The sequence below is a fragment of the Macrotis lagotis genome, chromosome 8 (assembly GCF_037893015.1).
Source record: "Macrotis lagotis isolate mMagLag1 chromosome 8, bilby.v1.9.chrom.fasta, whole genome shotgun sequence".
Classification (NCBI taxonomy): Eukaryota; Metazoa; Chordata; class Mammalia; order Peramelemorphia; family Peramelidae; genus Macrotis; species Macrotis lagotis.
In genome coordinates, this window is record NC_133665.1 from 138,313,666 (window position 1) to 138,329,820 (window position 16,155).

The window sequence follows — 16,155 nt, forward strand, 5'->3', positions numbered from 1 at the left end:
GCTGTTCTTTTCTCAGAAGCCCTCCCAGAATCTTGAACCTCCATTTCCCCAAGACTCACATTAGTTTAACCTGTCTACTCATTTACAGGACTATTTCCCCTAATTCACTGGTATATTATTGAGAGGAAAACAATTTTTCTGGTTTTTTTTTATTTTTTCAAGGCAATGGGGTTGAGTGACTTGCCCAAGGTCACACATCTAGATAATAATTACCTAGATTATTAAGTGTCTGAAGCTGGATTTGAACTCAGGTCCTCCTGATTCCAGGGCTGGTGTGCTATCTACTGCACCACCCAACTGCCCCAACAATTTTTCTTATTTTTTATTAAAATTTAGTTCCCATATATATTGAGCACTTTGAAGATTTACAGAGCACTTTTTCTACAATTAATTTGATCCTCTGGTTAACTAAGTTTTCTACTATTACATGGCTAGGGAATAGGAAAACTGTAACCCAAAGTTAATCAATTCTAAGTTCAGGTCTCTTTTAGATTCACTTAGACAAAATCTCATTACCTCATTTGATCTTCACAACCACCCTCAGAGGGAAATGCTTTTATTATTCCCACTAAACAAGGAAATCGAAGCAGATAAAAATGAAGCGACCTGCCCAGAGTCACAGAGCAGGTAAATGCCTGAGGTGGGATTTGAATTCAGGTCCTTTTGACTCAGGCCATCTCTACCACTGAGCCTCCCGCTGCCCTTGCATTCCATTCCCCCACTCATAATCAAGATATTACATTTTTCACTCAGTGAGCTCTTTCTTGATGGTTTCAAGGGAAAAAAAACCTTAATCATTTCTTATTCTTCATGAATAAGCTAAATAAAACAGCCAAGGAAGCCAAGGATCAAAGACATAAGTGACTTACCCCAAAGCACATTAGTACTAAGCAGCAAAAATAATATTTGAACTCAGGTTGCTGGGATCAGAGGATCCTGGTATGAAATGCCATGGATCCCTCTTTTGACAGGCGGATTCTCCTCCCACCCACCCAACTATCCCCTAAATTCTCCTGCATCCTCACTCTGCCGGTCCATAGGATAACATTCAGCTGAAGACATGATGTCCTCGTCTAGTTGCCCCATCATGAGGGAGACCTGCTCCTCCCTCTCCTCAGCATCCAGCTGGATCTTCTAAAGCCCAATGTACCATCATTGGACCAGTTTGGGATGCAGGGCATCCTGAAACCAAGTCTGGAATCTACCCATCCAATTTCAATCACGGAGCACTCTCCCTCCACACGCCTAGATTTCCAAGTCCTGGGAAGGGCATTAAACTTGTGAGTCAGTCAGAATATCTGACACTGACTAGCTGCCAATATTTTGGAGGCTCAGAATCCTTACCTTAAAATGTGGACAAGAACATCTGCCCTTATAGAGAGCTTAAAGTTTGACAAAGGCCTCTACATAAATCTTGTCTCTTTTGGCCCTCCCAACAACTGCACAAGGGAGGTTCTGTTGGGCTAATGGGGTCCATTCTGGTCAAATTACAGCCTCCCTCACCATCTGACTGCCACCACTTTTACATCCAACAATTTTTCTTTATCTCTTCATAGGTTCAAGGTTCTCAGATGTTTCCAAGCAGTTTATTGAAGCAAAACAGCTCCTGTATCTCAGGACCAAGGAACTGATTTTGGAGTCTGTGCTGAACACAACGGGAATGGGGAAAGCAGGTTTGGCAAGATAATTCAATCTTAACTTTAAAGCTACAGATCTCTAGAGTCCTTTTTCTTAAAGAAAGGATAAAATTATGTCTGTCTCCTAGGTGGTCTCAAAGAGGAGGGTAATTTTTTTTTTAGTCACAAATTGAAATTTAGTCAGAGGAAAAAAAACAAAAACCAAAATAAATTTAGTCAGAGATGGAACTTCCATATCTCAGCCTCAGTGACATAGATGGAAAATCTGATAGAATGGGTATGACCATATCTCAACCATAAATTTGTCACTGGTCAATTATTTTTATTTGTTTTTTAATTTTCTTTTTTCTAATTACTCATGTAAAGATAGTTTACAACAGTCATTTTTTGTAAGATTTTGAATTCCACATTTTTCTCTCTCTTTACTTTGACTTTCCCACCTTGACAGTGAGCAAACTGCTATAGGCTATATATGTATAAATATGCTAAATATATTTCCATATTAGTCATGCTGTGAAAGAAGAATCAGAGCAAAAAGGGGAAAAAACCATGTGAGAGGGAAAAAATTAAGCATAAAACAAATTTTAAAAATTGAAAACAGTATGCCCTGATCTACATTCAGATTCCATAGTTTTCCACTGGATGTGGATGGTATTTTCCATCACAAATCCTTTAGAATTAGCTTTTCATTGTACGGCTGAGAAGAGTTAAGTCTATCACAATTGATCATCACACAATATTACTGTTGTGTACAGTGTTCTCCTGGTTCAGCTCATTTCACTCAGCATCAGTTCATGCAGGTTTTTCCAGGTGTTTCTGAAGTCTACCCATCCATAATTTCTTACAAAACATTAGTCATCCATCACATTCATATACCACAATTTGTTCAACCATTCCCCAGTTGATGGGCATCTGCTCAATTTCTAATTCTTTGCCACCATAAAATACTATTGTCCTTCATTTTTGAAGAAGACCATGACATCATGGAGGTGATGTCATGACAAACACATGGATTTGAGTGAAAGGAGCTGTGCTAAGTCATCAGTCTCACTTTCTCCTCCAGAGTCATCTGGGTATCAGTGACCAGATAGGAATCAGGACGACTGGAGATGGCCCTGGATGTGAGACAGTCAATGTTAAGTGACTTGCCCAAAGTCACACAGCTAGTAAGTTTCTGAGGTCATATTTAAACTCAGGTCCTCCTGACTTGAGAGTCAGGGTTCTACCCACTGTATCATCTAACTGCCCTACCACTACAAAAAGAGCTGCTATAAACACATATGGGTTGTTTTCCCTTTTTAAATGTCTCTTTGGTATGCAAACCTGGTAGTGGTATAGCTGGATTAAAGGCTATGCATAGCTTTATTGCATAGTTAGGCACAGTTCCAAATGGCTCTCCAGAATGACTGGATCAAGTCACAACTTAATCAACAATCCATTATGTTTCCTACAACTTGTCCAACATTGATCATCTTCCTTTTTTATTAGATTGCTGATCTGATAGATGTAAGGTGGTACCTCAGGGTTGTTTTAATTTGCATTTCTCTAATCAATAATGATTTGGTGCATTTTTTCTTTTTTTCTTACTGACATTTTATTTTTCCACTTACATTACATAAATGACCTGAAAGACTCTTCATCTTAATCCTAGGTTTAGGATTTTCTGTTTTAAGAATATGAAGGTCTGTCTACATGATTCTTGACAATGGAAAAGGATTTTCTATCGGGGGTTTGCTCAACAGAAAAATGGGAAGAAAGCGAGTGGCTATTTGCCAGCATAGTATAGTGGGAAATGTATTCGACTTAGAATCAGAGAACTTGGATTTGAATTTCAGCGCACTTTGCTGCTTGCTTGCTTACTGCCCTATTAGCCTTGGCCTCGGTTTCTTCATCTGTTGAAATGGAAGAGTTGAACCAGCTGAATCTTAAAATCCATTTCAGTTCTCAATGATCCTGTGACCTTACAAAAAAGGCTAATTATTTTCAGAAGGTTACAAATTGCAGAAATAAAAAATTAATTTGTTCATGACCATATTTTTTTTAAAAAAATGTCCTAGCTCACTATTGATTGGAGAAATGCAGATTAGAACTTCATACCTATTGGGTTGCCTAATAGAGAAGAAGGGATGTTGGGAAGGGATGTAGGGAAGGATTGTAGGGATGAGACATTAATGCACTTTTGGAGGAGTTGTGAAATGATTCAACCATTCCAATTGTTGTTTTTGATTTTTTTCTTTTTAGCAAGGCAATGGGGTTAAATGTCTTGCCCAAGGCCACACAGCTAGGTAAATATTAAATGTCTTAGGCTGGATTTAAATTCAGGTACTCCTGACTCCAGGGCCTGTACTCTATCCATTGCACCACCTAGCTGCCCCTGATTCAACCATTCTGAACAGGAATTTGGAACTATGCCTACAGGGCTACAAAACCATGCCTACCTAACCTTTGACCTATACCAGGTCTATATTCCAGAAGAGATGGAAACTAGGAAGGAAAAGGACCCATAAGTATAACAATATTTATAGTAGCTCTTTTTTGGTGGCAAGGAACAGGAAATTGAGAGGATGCCCATCACTTGGGGAATTACTGAACAAATTGTGATATATGATTACAATGGAATACTACTCTGCTATAAGAAATTATGAACAGGATGTTTTCAGTAAAAGCTGGAAAGACTTACATGAGCAAATGAAATAGGAAATGTACTATATACAAAGTAACAGCAATACTGAAGGATGATTACCCAAGGCAACTCTGAAGGAGTTATAGTAAAGAATATCCATTCCCAAAAACAGAGCTGATGGTGTCTGAATACATATTGAAGCATACATTTTTTTTTACTTTATTTTTCTTGAGGTTTCCTTTTTTTGGGGTGTGGGGGATTCTATGTTTACTTTCACAACATGATTAATATGGTAATATTTTTACATGACTACACATTTTTAACCTATATCAAATACTTGCTTTCTCAATGACAGGGAGTGGGGTGGGAAGAAGGGAGAGAATTTGAAACACAAAGTTTGAAAAAATGATTGTTAAAACATTTTTACATGTAACTAGGGAAAAATAAAATGAAACTAATTGTAAAGAAAAAAAGAAAAAGAAAATTTAGGTGAAATTGAAAGTTGCCAGATAATATGTTTTTCCCTCTCAATCCCTTCTTTCCCATTATTTTCCCCTCAAATTCATCCCTCTTACTCATTTCCTTATTTCTGTCAAAGGCACCACCATTCTTCCAGTCACTCATGGCAATATTCCTTGTTTCCTTGCTTCAAGTCTATCTCTGAAGTTCCTTTTTTACATCCAGTAATCCTCCAAGAGCTGCTGAAATGATTTTCCATAAGTTAAAAAAACCTTTTTTTAAAAGATTTTATTGATTTTGAGTTTTACAATTTTCCCCCTAATCTTACTCTCCCCACCCCCAACAGAAGGCAATTTTCCAGTCTTTACATTGTTTCCATGGTATACATTGATCCAGATTGAATGTGATGAGAGAGAGAAATCATGTCCTTAAGGAAGAAACAAAGTATAAGAGATAGCAAGATTAGACAATAAGATATCAGTTTGTTCACTTTTTTCTAAATTAAAGGTAATAGTCTTTGGTCTTTGTTCAAACTCCACACTTCTTTCTCTGGGTACAGATAGTATTCTCCATCAAATACAGTGCCAAACTGTCCCTGATTGTTGCACTGATGGAATGAGCTAGTCCATCAAGGTTGATCATTACCTCCATGTTGTTGTGAGGTTGTACAATGTTTTTCCTGGTTCTGCTCATCTCATTCAACATCAGTTCATGCAAATCCCTCCAAGCTTCCCTGAATTCCCATCCCTCCTGGTTTCTAATAGAACAGTAGTGTTCCATCCCATACATATACTACAGTTTGCTAAGCCATTCCCCAATTGAAGGACATTTACTTGATTTCCAATTCTTTGCCACCACAAACAGGGCTGCTATGAATATTTTTGTACCAGTGATGTTTTTACCCCTTTTCATCATCTCTTGAGGGTATAGACCCAGTAGTGGTATTGCTGGATCAAAGGGTATGCACATTTTTGTTGCCCTTTGAGCATAGTTCCAGATTGCTCTCCAGAAAGGTTGGATGAGTTCACAGCTCCACCAACAATGTATTAGTGTCCCACATTTCCCACAACCCTTCCAACACTGGTCATTGTCCTTTCTGGTCATATTGGCCATTCTGAGAAGTGTGAAGTGGTACCTCAGAGATGCTTTAATTAACATTTCTCTAACCAGTTATGGTTTAGAGCAATTTTTCATATGACTATGGATCACTTTGATCTCCTTATCTGTAAATTACCTTTGCATAACCTTTGACCATTTGTCAATTGGGGAATGGCTTCTTTATTAAAAAATTTTAGAAATGAGTCCTTTGTCAGAAATACTAGTTGTAAAGATGATTTCCCAGTTTACCTTTCTTTTGATCTTGGTAACAATGGTTTTGTCTGTGCAAAATTTTTTTAATTTAAAATCATCTAGTTTGTTTTTAGTGATGTTCTCCATCTCTTCCTTAGTCATAAACTGCTTCCCTTTCCATAGAGCTGACAGGTAAACTACTACTTGATCTTCTAGTTTGCTTATAATATCGCTGTTTATGTCTAAATCTGTATCCATGTTGATCTTATCTTGGTATAGGGTGTGAGGGGTTGGTCTAATCTAAGTTTCTTCTATACTAGTTTGCAATTTTCCCAGCAGTTTTTATCAAAGAGAGTTTTTATCCCAATAACTGGACTCTTTGGGTTTTTCAAACAGCAGATTACTATAATTTTTCCTGCTTTTTCACCTAGTCTATTCCACTGGTCCACTGTTCTATTTCTTAGCCAATACCAGACCGCTTTGATGACTGATGCTTTATAATATACTTTTAGATCTGGTAGGGCTAAGTCACTTTCTTTTGCACTTGTTTTCATTGAATCCCTGGAAATTCTTGACAGTTTATTTCTCCATATGAATTCACTTACAACTTTTTCTAACTCATTAAAGTAATTTTTTGGAATTTTGATTGCTAGGGCACTAAACAGGTAGTTTAGTTTTGGTAGAATTGTCATTTTTATTATATTAGCTCTACCTATTCATGAGCAATTGATGTTTGCCCAGTTATTTAAATCTGATTTTATTTGTGGGAGAAGTATTTTGTAATTGTTTTCAAAAGTTTTCCGAGTCTGTCTTGACAAATAGACTTCCAGGTATTTTCTATTGTCTGAGGTTACTTTGAATGGGATTTCTCTTTTTAGTTCATCCTACTATATCTTGCTAGTCATCTATAGAAAAGTTGAGGATATATGAAGGTTTCTTTTATATCCTGCAACTCTGCTAAAGTTGCTAATTGTTTCCAGTAATTTTTTGGATGATTTCTTGGGATTCTTTAGGTATACCATCATGTCATCTGCAAAGAGTGAGTTTTATCTCTTCTTTCCCAGTTCTAATTCCTTCAATTTCTTTTTCTTCTTTTATTTCTGAAACTAACATTTCTAATTAAATATTGAATAGTAATGGTGATAATGGGCACCCTTGTTTCACCCCTGATCTTACTAGAAATGGCTCTACCCTCTCCCTATTGAATATAATGCTTGGTTAGATATATATATATATATATATATGTATATATATATATGTACATATATATATATACATATATATATATATATACACATACATACATACATATATAATATTTATATATTTATTATGTATGTATGCATATATATCTCAGATAGATACTGCTTATTATTCTAAGGAACAATCCATTTATTCCTACACTCTCTCGTGTTTCTAATAGGAATGGGTGTTGTATTTTGTCAAAAGCTTTTTCAGCATCTATTGATATAATCATATAATTTCTGATAGGTTTCTTACTGATATAATTAATTATCCTAACAGTTTTCCTAATATTGAACCAACCCTGCATTCCTGGGATAAATCCTACTTGTTCATAATGTGTTATCCTAGTGATAACTTGTTGTAATATTTTTACTGAGATTTTATTTAAGATTTTTGCATCTATACTCATCAGGGAGATAGATCTATAATTTTCTTTCTCTGTTTTAACTCTTCCTGGTTTAGGTATCAGCACAATATTGGTGTCATAGAAAGAGTTAGGCAGAGTTCTGTCTTCACCTAATTTTCCAAAGAGTTTATATAGAATTGAGATCAATTATTCCTTAAATGTTTGGTAGAATTCACTTGTGAATCCATCAGGCCCTGGAGAATTTTTCTTAGGGAGTTCAAGGATGACTTGTTGAATTTCTTTTTCCAAGATAGGTTTCTTTAGGTATTTAATCTCTTCTTCATTTAACCTGGGCAATTTATAATTTTTGTAAATATCCATCCATTTCACTTAGATTGTCAAATTTATTGGCATAGAGTTGGGCAAAATAATTCCAAATTATTACTTTAATTTCCTTCTCATTGGTGGTGAGTTCACCTTTTTCATTTTTGATACTAGTAATTTGGTTTTCTTCTTTCTTTTTTTAAATCATTGACTAGAGGTTTCTCAATTTTATTGTTTTTTTCATAAAAACCAACTCTTGGTTTTATTTATCAATTCAATAGTTTTTGCTTTCATTTTTATTAATTTTGCCTTTAATTTTTTAGAATTTCCAATTTGGTATTTAATTGAGTTTTTTCTCTAATTTTTTGTTTCATATTTAGTTTATTGATTTACTCTTTCTCCATTTTATTCATGTAAGCATTTGAAGATATAATATTTCCCCTGACAGCCACTTTGAGTGAATCCCATAGGTTGTGCTGTGTTGTTCCATTATTGTCATTATTTAAGATAAAATAATTAATTCTTTCTATAATTTGTTGTTTGATCCACTCAATCTTTAAAATGAAGTTTTTCAGTTTCCAATTAGTTCTGGGTCTATATCTCCCTGGCCCAATATTGCATATGATTTTTATTGCATTTTGATCTGAGAAAGGTGTATTCACTATTTCTACCTTTTTGCAATTTATTATTTGGATTTTATTTAAGTGCCATATACTTCAGAAAAAAGGTGTACTTATTTCTATCCCCATTCATTTTCTTGCATATGTCTATCATACCTAGGTTTGCTAACATTCTATGTACCTCCTTAACTTCCTTCTTGTTTATTTTATGGTTAGATTTCTCTAAATCTGAGAGCAGGAGGTTGAAGTCTCCTACCAGTAGAGCTTTGCTCTCTATGTCTTCCTGTGATTCAATCAACTTCCCTTCTAAGAATTTGGATGCTATATCATTTGGTGCATACATATTTAGTATTGAAATTGCTTCATTGTCTATGGTACCTTTTAGGAAAATATAGTTTCATTACTTATCTCTTTTATTTTTTTAATTAATTTTTATAGAACATATTATTTGAGTTTTACAATCTTACTTCCCTCCCCCCACCCCTCCATGGAAAGCAATCTGTCGGTCTTTACTTTGTTTCCATGTTGTACCTTGATCTAAATTGGGTGTGATGAGAGAGAAATCATATCCTTAGAGAAGAGACAAGAAGTCTAAGAGGTAACAAGATCAGACAATAAGATATCTGTGTTTTTCTAAATTGAAGGGAATAGTCCTTGAACTTGTTCAAACTCCAAAGCTCCTTATCTGGATACAGATGGCACTCTCCTTTGCAGACAGCCCAAAATTGCTCCTGATTGTTGCAGTGATGGGATGAGCTAGTCTATCAAGGTTGATCATTACCTCCATGTTGTTGTGAGGTTGTACAATGTTTTTCTGGTTCTGTTCATCTCACTCAACATCAGTTCATGCAAATCCCTCCAAGCTTCCCTGAATCCCCATCCCTCCTGGTTTCTAATAGAACAATAGTGTTCCATCACATACATATACCACAGTCTGCTAAGCCATTCCCCAATTGAAGGGCATATACTTGATTTCCAATTCTTTGCCACCACAAACATGGCTGCTATAAATATTTTTGTACAAGCAATGTTTTTACTCTTTTTCATCATCTCTTCAGGATATAGACCCAGTAGTGGTATTGCTGGGTCAAAGGGTATGTACATTTTTGTTGACCTTTGGGCATAGTTGCAAATAGCTCTCCAGAAGGGTTGGATGAGTTCACAGCTCCACCAACAGTGTAATAATGTCCCAGTTTTCCCTCAACCCTTCCAACAATGATCATTATCCTTTCTGGTCATATTGGCAAATCTAAGAGGTATGAGGTGGTACCTCAGAGAAACTTTAATTTGCATTTCTCTAATAATTAATGATTTAGAGCATTTTTTCATATGGCTATGGATTGCTTTGATCTCCTCATCTGTAAATTGCCTTTGCATATCCTTTGACCATTTGTCAATTGAGGAATGGCTTTTTGTTTTAAAAATATGACTCAGTTCTCTGTTTATTTTAGAAATGAGTCCTTTCATCAGAATCATTAGTTGTAAAGATTGTTTCCCAATTCACTACATTTCTTTTGATCTTGGTTACAGTGGTTTTATCTGTGCAAAAGTTTTTTAATTTAATGTAATCGAAATCATCTAATTGGTTTTTGGTGATGTTCTCCAACTCTTCCTTAGTCATAAACTGCTCCCCTTTCCATAGATCTGACAGGTAAACTATTCCTTGATCTTCTAATTTGCTTACAGTATTGTTTTTTTGTCTAAGTCCTGTAACCATTTGGATCTTATCTTGGTAAAGGGTGTTAGGTGTTGGTCTAATCTAAGTTTCTTCCATACTAACTTCCAGCAGTTTTTATCAAAGAGGGAGTTTTTATCCCAATGGCTGGACTCTTTGGGTTTATCAAACAGCAGATTACTATAATTTTTTCCTGCTTTTACACCTAGTCTATTCCACTGGTCCACCTCTCTATTTCTTAGCCAATACCAAACAGTTTTGATGACTGATGCTTTATAATATAATTTTAGATCAGGTAGGGCTAAGCCACCTTCTTTTGCACTTTTTTTCATTAAGCTCCTGGCAATTCTTGGTTTTTTATTTCTCCATATGAATTTACTTACAATTTTTTTCTAACTCATTTAAAGTAATTTTTTGGAATTTTGATTGGTAGGGCACTAAACAGGTAGTTTAGTTTTGGTAGAATTGTCATTTTTTATTATATTAGCTCTACCTATCCATGAGTAGTATATTTGTACAGTTATTTAAATCTGATTTAATTTGTGTGAGAAGTGTTTTATAATTATTTTCAAAATGATTCTGAGTCTGTCTTGGCAAATAGACTCCCAAGTATTTTATATTGTCGGAGGTTTACCTTGAATGGGATTTCTCTTTCTAGCTCTTTCTGCTGTATCTTGCTAGACATATATAGAAAAGTTGAGGATTTATGAAGGTGTCTTTTATATCCTGCAACTCTGCTAAAGTTGCTAATTGTTTCCAGTAATTTTTTGGATGATTTCTTGGGATTCTTTAGGTATACCATCATGTCATCTGCAAAGAGTGAGAGTTTTGTCTCTTCCTTCCCAATTCTAATTCCTTCAATTTCTTTTTCCTCTCTAATTGCTGATACTAACATTTATGATACAATATTGTGGTGATAATGGGCACCCTCGTTTCACCCCTGATCTTATTGGTAATGACTCTAGCCTCTCCCCATTGTATATAATGCTTGTTGATGGTTTCAGATAGATACTGCTAATTATTTTGAGGAACAGACTATTTATTCCTACACTCTCTAGTGTTTTTAATAGGAATGGATGCTGTATTTTGTCAAAAGCTTTTTCAGCATCTATTGATATGATCATATGGTTTCTGATAGGTTTGTTGTTGATATAATTGAGTATACTAACAGGTTTCCTAATATTGAACCAACCCTGCATTCCTGGGATAAATCCTACTTGATCATAATGTATTATCCTAGTGATGACTTGTAATCATTTTGCTAGGATTTTATTTAAGATTTTTGCATCCATATTCATCAGGGAAATAGGTCTATAATTTTTCTTTCTCTGTTTTAACTCTTCCTGGTTTAGGTAACAGCACCATATTGGTTTCATAGAAAGAGTTAGGCAGAGTTCCGTCTTTCCCTATTTTTCCAAAGAGTTTATATAGAATTGGAACCAATTGTTCCTTAAATGTTTGGTAAAATTCACTTGTGCATCCATCAGGCCCTGGAGATTTTTTTTTAGGGAGTTCAATGATTGCTTGTTGAATTTCTTTTTCTGAGATAGGGTTCTTTAGGTATTTAATCTCTTCTTCATTTAATCTGGGCAACTTCTATTTTTGTAAGTATTAATCCATTTCATTTAGATTATTAAATTTATTGGCATAGAGTTGGGCAAAATAATTTCAAATTATTCCTCCTCATTGGTGGTGAGTTTACCTTTTTAATTTATGATACTAGCAATTTGGTTTTCTTCTTTCTTTTTTTTATCAGATTGACTAGAGGTTTATCAGTTTTATTGGTTTTTTTCATAATAACAACTTTTGGTTTTATTTATTAATTCAATATTTTTTGCTTTCTATTTTATTGATTTCTCCTTTAATTTTTAGAATTTATAATTTGGTATTTAATTGGGGATTTTTGATTTGTTCTTTCTCTATTTTTTAGTTGCATATTTAGTTCATTGATTTCCTCTTTCTCCAATTTATTCATGTAAGCATTTTGAGCTATACTATATCCCCTGAGAGTCACTTTGAATGAATCTCATAAGTTTTGGTATGATGTTTCATTATTATCATTATCTAGGATAAAATGGTTAATTCTTTCTATAATTTGTTTTTTGGTCCACTCATTTTTTAAAATGAGGTTATTCAATTTCCAATTTGGTCTAGGTCTATATCTCTTTGGCCCAATATTGCATATGACTTTTATTGCATTGTAATCTGAGAAAGATGTATTCACTATATCTGCCTTTCTGCAGTTGATCATTAGGTTTTTATGTCCTAGTACATGGTCAATTTTTATATAAGTTCCATGTACTACAGAGAAAAAGGTATATTCCTTTCTATCCCCATTCAGTTTCCTCCATAAGTCTACCATATCTAATTTTTCTAACAATCTATTTACCTCCTTAACTTCTTTCTTGTTTATTTTATAATTCAATTTATCTAGATCTGAGAGCAGGAGGTTGAGGTCTCCCACTAGTAGAGTTTTGCTGTCTATGTCTTCCTGTAGTTCTTTCAGCTTTTCCTCTAAGAATTTGGGTGCTGTCCCACTAGGTGCATATATATTCAGTATTGAAATGACTTTATTATCTATGTTACCTTTTAGGAGGATAAAGTTTCCTTCCTTATCTCTTTTAATGCTATCTATTTTTGCTGCTGCTTTGTCTGAGATAAGGATTGCTACTCCTGCATTTTTTTACTTCAGATGAAGCAAAATATATTTTGCTCCACCCTTTTACCTTTACTCTATATGTATCTCTCTCCTTCAAATGAGTTTCTTGCAAGCAGCATATTGTAGGATTCTGGTTTTTAATCCACTCTGCTATTTGCTTACATTTTAAGGGCGAGTTCATCCCATTCACATTCAAAGTTATGATTACTAATTCTTTATTGCCCTCTGTGCTATCTTCCCTCTGTTTGTATTTCCCCCTTCCCCCCCTTATCCATATTCCCGAGTATTTTGTTTCTGTATATCAGCCCGTTCAGTGTGTTTGCCCTCCTATATCACACCCTCCCCTTTCCCCTTTCCGTTTTTCCCTTTTCCCTTCCCTTCCTTTTGTTAGTTCCCCTTTCCCCCCCTCCCCTTTCCCCCTTTTTAATACTTGAAAGGTTAGATGTTTTATAACTTAACTGAGTATGTGTAGGTTGACTTTAAGCCAAGTCTGATGAGAAGAAGATTCAGGTGTTTCTCATCTGCTCCCTTATTCCCCTCTATTACCACAGGTTTTTTGTACCTCTTAGTGTAATGAGATTTACCCCATTCAATCCCCTCCCTCCTCCTGTCTCTTTCCTGTCCCCTTTTTAAGGAGGTAGTGTTTTGTAGATCATTCTAAGTCAGAAAATTCTGAGTGTCTGTCCCTTCTAGTTCAGTATATTCTATTGAATAGAATCAAAATTCCTGAGAATTATTAGAGTCTTTCTCCCAAGTGGGGTTAAAGCCAGTTACATCTCTTTAGATAGCAGTCTCATGGATAGGTCATGAATGTCCTTCATTTCTGGTTAAGTATATTCTCTCTGTTAGAGTTACAATTCTCAGGATTTATGAGAATCTTTTTCCCCATGCTGGGATATAGCCAGTTTCAACTTACTGGATCACATTTTTTTTTTCCTTTTACTGACCCCTTTTTTATTTTTTACCTTTTCATGTGTCTCTTGAACCTCCTGTTTGATGTCCAAATTTTATGTTTAGCTCAGGTCTTTTTCATCAGGAATTTTTGGAATTCTTCGATTTTGTTAAATGTCCGTCTTTTTCCCTGGAAGAGAAGGCTCAGCTTTGTGGAAAAGTAGATTCTTGGCTGCATTCCAAGCTCCCTTGCTCTTTGAAATATCTCATTCCAGGCCCTTCAATCCCTTAATGTTCATGCAGCCAGGTCCTGCATGATCCTTACTGGGGCTCCTTGATATTTAAATTGTTACTTTCTGGCTGCTTGCAGGATTTTCTCTTTTATCTGATAGTTCTGGAATTTGGCCCCAACATTCCTTGGTGTTTTCATTTTAGGATCTCCTTCTGGTGGGGATCGATGTACTCTTTCAATAACTATTTTGCCCTCTGGTTCCCTGATATCAGGGCAATTTCCATCACTAAATCCTGCAATATTAAGTCCAGACATTTTTTTATCTTCAATGTTTTCAGGAAGACCTATAATTCAGGTTGTTCCTTCTCAATCTGTTTTCAAGGTCAGTGGATTTGCTGATGAGGTATTTTACATTTTCTATTTTTTTCTGTTTTTTAGTTTTGTTTAACAGGCTCTTGCCATCTCATAAAGTCATTAGTTTTCACAGACTCCATTATTTTTTTAAGAGAAGAATTTTCTTCATTTTCCTTTTGCAACTCCTTTTCCAGTTTATCAATTCTGTTTTTGAAAGAGTTTTCCATTTGACCAATTGAGGTTTTGAGAGAATTATTTTCTTTGTGCATTTGTCCAATTGTATTTTCCAATGATGTTTTCTTGTTGAAAAGTGTTAATCTTCTCTGGGGTTTCTTTCCCCAAATTTTCCAATTGATTTTTAAACTTCTTCCTTATTTCTTCAAGGAAGTCTTTCTGGGCTGGAGACCAGATCATATTCTCCTCAGAGGTTCTAGATCTCTCTGAGCTAGGGTCTTTTCCTTCCAATAATTTTTCTATGGACCCTGGTTTTTGCTGGTCTTTCTTCATTTTACCAAGACCTTGTGTTGGAGGAGGGACTGGTTCACAGAGGTTTGGTGTTGGGATCCCTAGAGGCTTTACTCACTGAGTGTAATATCTCCAGCTGGCCAGGAGGGGGTGCTGGTTGCTTTCTCTGGAGTGTTTGTGACCTTGATTGAGGCCCTTTCCCTTGGCCTAGAGGGAGTGATTGAAGTTGTTAAATACTTTTATCTTCTATCAATGGTGGGCTATACCCTGATGTGAGGTGCTCAATCTCCCTATTATCAGCTGAGTTGGTTCTACTGCTCACACACCTGCTCCTGAGGAAGAAGTAATCTATAATTGTGTTTGTTCTGGGAAGAGGCTTCAGTTGAAATGGAAGTGTGGACTCTGAGTTCCTCCTGATCAGAGGAACCCAGGGTTTGATGTATGCAGCTCTCCAGCACTGGAACTCTCCCACTAGCCCTGCCCATCTAGCCCTGCCAGCATGCTCCAGATAGTCAGTGCCACTACCAATGCCTCTGCTCCCTAGTTGATCCAAGCCCCCAGTCCACCAGGCTCCAGCCCCACTGCTGATCAGTCTAATCTGCAGCTAATCCAGACTCCCAGGCTCTCACCATCCCATGCTCCCAGCAGAGTCTGCCCTCTTCACCTGGTCTCAGCCACTAGTGTGTAAGACAAATCCTGAGGTCAGTGTTCTTCTCCTGGCTCTTCTTTCTGAGTTTTGTTGATTGGATTTCTGTTAAGAGGTTTGTTTCATATTATTTATGAGGGAAGGTCAGGAGATTAGCACTGTGCCTCTCTTCTCTCCACCATCTTGGTCAGAAGTCTACATAAGTTAAAAATCCTGACTATTACTCTCCTACTCAATCAACTTCAGTCCCTACTGCCTCTAGAATCAAATAGAAAATCCTCTATTTAACTTTTAAACCCTTTCACAAGTTGGCTCCTTCCTACCTGTTCACTTGAAGTCATGTTGTATAAGGAATGTTTTTTTTTTTTTTTCTGGACAGCTTTTTGATCCAGTGAAAACATTTTTCTTTCTCTTCCTTACATAACACTCCATCTCCCCCCTACTTTTCTCCATGTCAAGAATGCACTAGCTCCTCACTTTCATCTCACAGAATGTCTCTCTTCATTCAAAACACATTTTAAGCCCCATCTTGGTCATAGAAAGTTCTGACTCCCTTCCTGCCACCCCAGTACCCTGCCCTTCTTGCTCCTTCCCAATTACTTTGTTATCTAAGAACTTTATTTTCTCCAATATATATTTATCAAATTCCTGTAAGAATGTAAATTCCTCAATTCACAGTAGGAAGTATT

The 16,155-nt window shown here is 35.9% G+C and overlaps 1 protein-coding gene across 4 annotated transcripts in view; it reads left to right on the forward strand.

The window, feature by feature from the left end:
- The window catches only part of C8H3orf20 (chromosome 8 C3orf20 homolog), a 138,949-nt gene that overhangs the window by 16,265 nt on the left and 106,529 nt on the right, over window positions 1-16,155 (forward strand). For all 4 annotated transcript variants that reach the window (XM_074198478.1, XM_074198479.1, XM_074198477.1 and 1 more), the window contains exon 4: window positions 1,557-1,673. In XM_074198478.1, coding sequence (XP_074054579.1) covers window positions 1,557-1,673 — 117 coding nt within the window. The remainder of the gene's footprint in view (window positions 1-1,556; window positions 1,674-16,155) is intronic.